The sequence below is a fragment of the Nestor notabilis genome, unplaced genomic scaffold, assembly GCF_000696875.1.
Source record: "Nestor notabilis isolate BGI_N333 unplaced genomic scaffold, ASM69687v1 scaffold9960, whole genome shotgun sequence".
Lineage (NCBI taxonomy): Eukaryota > Metazoa > Chordata > Aves > Psittaciformes > Psittacidae > Nestor > Nestor notabilis.
This window is the reverse complement of record NW_009912441.1, coordinates 10,394-12,980: the sequence shown is the minus strand read 5'-3', so window position 1 is coordinate 12,980 and position 2,587 is coordinate 10,394. Positions and strand designations below refer to the sequence as shown.

Below are 2,587 nucleotides of genomic sequence, written 5' to 3'. Positions count from 1 at the left end.
TCTCCTCCACCCGGGCAGAGCTGAGACCACACCGCTGCTCTGCGATGTGGTTCCGCTGGGTGCGAGCCCGGGCCTGGCGATGGGCTGCTTTCCTAATGCACGGTCTCTTCCCTGCGTTTCAGGATCTGGTAAAGAGTCACTTGATGTATGCGGTAAGGGAGGAAGTGGAGGTCCTCAAAGAGCAAATCAAAGAGCTGATAGAGAAGAACTCCCAGCTGGAGCAAGAAAACACTCTGCTAAAAACACTCGCCAGCCCGGAGCAGCTTGCCCAGTTCCAAGCGCAGCTGCAGACTGGTTCCCCGCCTTCCTCTTCCCAGTCACAAGGGACAACACAGCAGCCTGCTCAGCCGGCATCACAGGGGTCAGGGCCTTCAGCGTAGCTCAAGATGTCATTGCCATCGTGATCGCTGGCCTCTGGACTACCCAGAGCAAGAAGGACTAGCGGGAATCCGCCACAGCCACCCTTCATCCATTTCAGTGCATATTGCAACCCAGACTGAGGACTCCATGCCCTGCACATGCCAGGAGAGGCTTCTCCCCCCCTGTATTACGCACTCATCTGTCTCTCTCTTCCCTCCCTTCCCCCTTTGGCTTGAAGGAGTCTTTGTTCTTAGGTTGATTGAATAACATAAACTTCTTCCAGAGAATTAGCACAAGTACACTGGGGACTTGAGCAGCTTCTGCAAATGGCTGAGAAACGAAGCTGCATGCCTGAATTTTTTTTGGTTTGTTTTAAAATCTTCCGCTCATCCAGTGACATAACTGATACAAGTGCTTTTCCAGCTTGGAAATATGAAGAAATAGACTGGAGTAAAAAGAGATGGCTCAATCCCCCATAGTGCCCTGGGGTTCCAAAGTGAGGACTTGGTGCATAGGATCTAAGAGGAAGAGGGAGAAAGGTAAATTCAGTGTTTTAACACTTAAATTGTCACCTGAAACCTTAAGTGCAAATACTTGCACCGTTTTCTGAAGCAGTGGACAGGTGCATAAAGCTGTATTATATATAGAAAGCAGGTAGGTGACGTACAGTTGGGTCATAGGGTAATTACAATGAAGGTTATTTGCCTACTGTATATTTGTGTATTTAGTGTAATTACTTTGTAAAATAGAAAACTGTAACTATTTAGGTTGTACAGATTGAAGTTTAGTTGTTTCATTGGCTGATCTGAAGAAGTTTGGAAAGTCTCTCTTTTTCTTTTTTTTATGCTACATAAATAAGAATGCACCTACGCAACTGTTCAGAATTTGGCAGATTTATGCTGTTTGTGTAACTTCTGAAGTTCCCTGGCTGCTGATTATCTTGAAGTAAATCTTTGTTCATTGTAGTTTGGTTCAGGACAGGAAAAACCACTCCAAAAATATCAAAGCCTGCTAGCAAAGAATTTAAAAGAAAATATTAAAAAAAAAACCAAAAAAAAAGGAATCGGATTTCCCAGTATGGATTTTTTGCATATGATCTGTATAGTAGTATGCATATGTTTTTGTGCATGTTCTCTAAACAGTTGTAACACGTCATTGTATTTAACTGTTGCACTTGTCGACTTTCAATAAAGCATACAATGTTGATAAATCACTGTTTGTATATTTGTGCTGATGTTAACTGCAGTCACTTCCAGCATGTTGCAGTGCAGTTTTACATGAGCAGTGAGGTCAGGAAGCAGAGCGGGATCCTGCCCTATTTGCTTTAGTGCCAGCTGAAAATGCAGCTCCTGCTTTCCATAGTTCCTTAAAAGCGCAGGGTGAAGGCAAATGGAGGAGGCGGGAGTAGGGGGCTTGTCTAAGCAAAGCTTGTTGTTCTGGTCCAGTCCTGCATCATCAGAACTGTTGGGTGCCTTCTGTATACTAGCACATCTGCAGAAGCACAGACATCTGCTGTATGATGAGCCATGAAGGTATAAATCTCATGCAACAGTCGTTTCCTACTGGCAGACTGTAGCCTTGCCTGGGCATGGGTCGTCCCATGCGGGCAGCAGCTCCAGCACCCTCAGTGTGGGGTGATGAAGGCAGGGAGCATTACAGCTTCCCCAGCAGGTCAGTCTCAGAAACTTCTAGTGGTGAGACTGGGCTGCAATCTTGGTGTCCCAAGACTCTCACCCCCACAGCTCTTGCTTTGATTATTCCATACTTATTTTGTGAGTTGGAATCCTGTGAATTTGGCATGTAGTATTAACTCTGCTTTGTGAAACTGTTGAGGAAGATCGCCAGCTCTGTGTGAAGACAAAACCTTCCCTTCAGTTTGAAAAACAATACTTCTTTTCTCCTTCGTAATGATGATTGAAATACAACTGAATCTAAACCTACAGATTTCAAGGTGAATGAGTAGATTTCTAGTGCGATTGGTAGGGTGCAACCTGGGGAGCAAAGGAATTTGCAGTTTTGCAGTGGGCTGTGTTTGTGTTGAGGATGCGAATCTTGGATGCTCAGAGTATTGGCAGCAAGGTGCGATGGTTAGTACTCTGTGTAGTGGGTTCGTACTTTGACCTTGAAAGCTGTCCCCTAAAATTTTAACACAAGGAGTTAATTTGACTTAAACTGCAAGTTTTTCATAGGGTCTTAACATGACCGCTCACTCCGTGTGAGGATCAGG

The 2,587-nt window shown here is 44.9% G+C and overlaps 1 protein-coding gene across 1 annotated transcript; it reads left to right on the top strand.

Annotated features, from left to right (window-relative positions):
• Window positions 1–127: 127 nt before the first annotated feature.
• Window positions 128–1,570, top strand: LOC104401529 (TSC22 domain family protein 1). Its single transcript, XM_010019443.1, has one exon. It carries the CDS (start codon window positions 144–146, stop codon window positions 378–380), a length of 237 nt encoding a protein of 78 aa, XP_010017745.1. The 5' UTR covers window positions 128–143; the 3' UTR covers window positions 381–1,570.
• Window positions 1,571–2,587: the final 1,017 nt, after the last annotated feature.

What these genes read in the sequence shown, in the direction of transcription:
- LOC104401529 (XM_010019443.1), top strand. Translation starts at nt 144, where the DNA reads ATGTATGCGGTAAGGGAGGAAGTGGAGGTCCTCAAAGAGCAAATCAAA.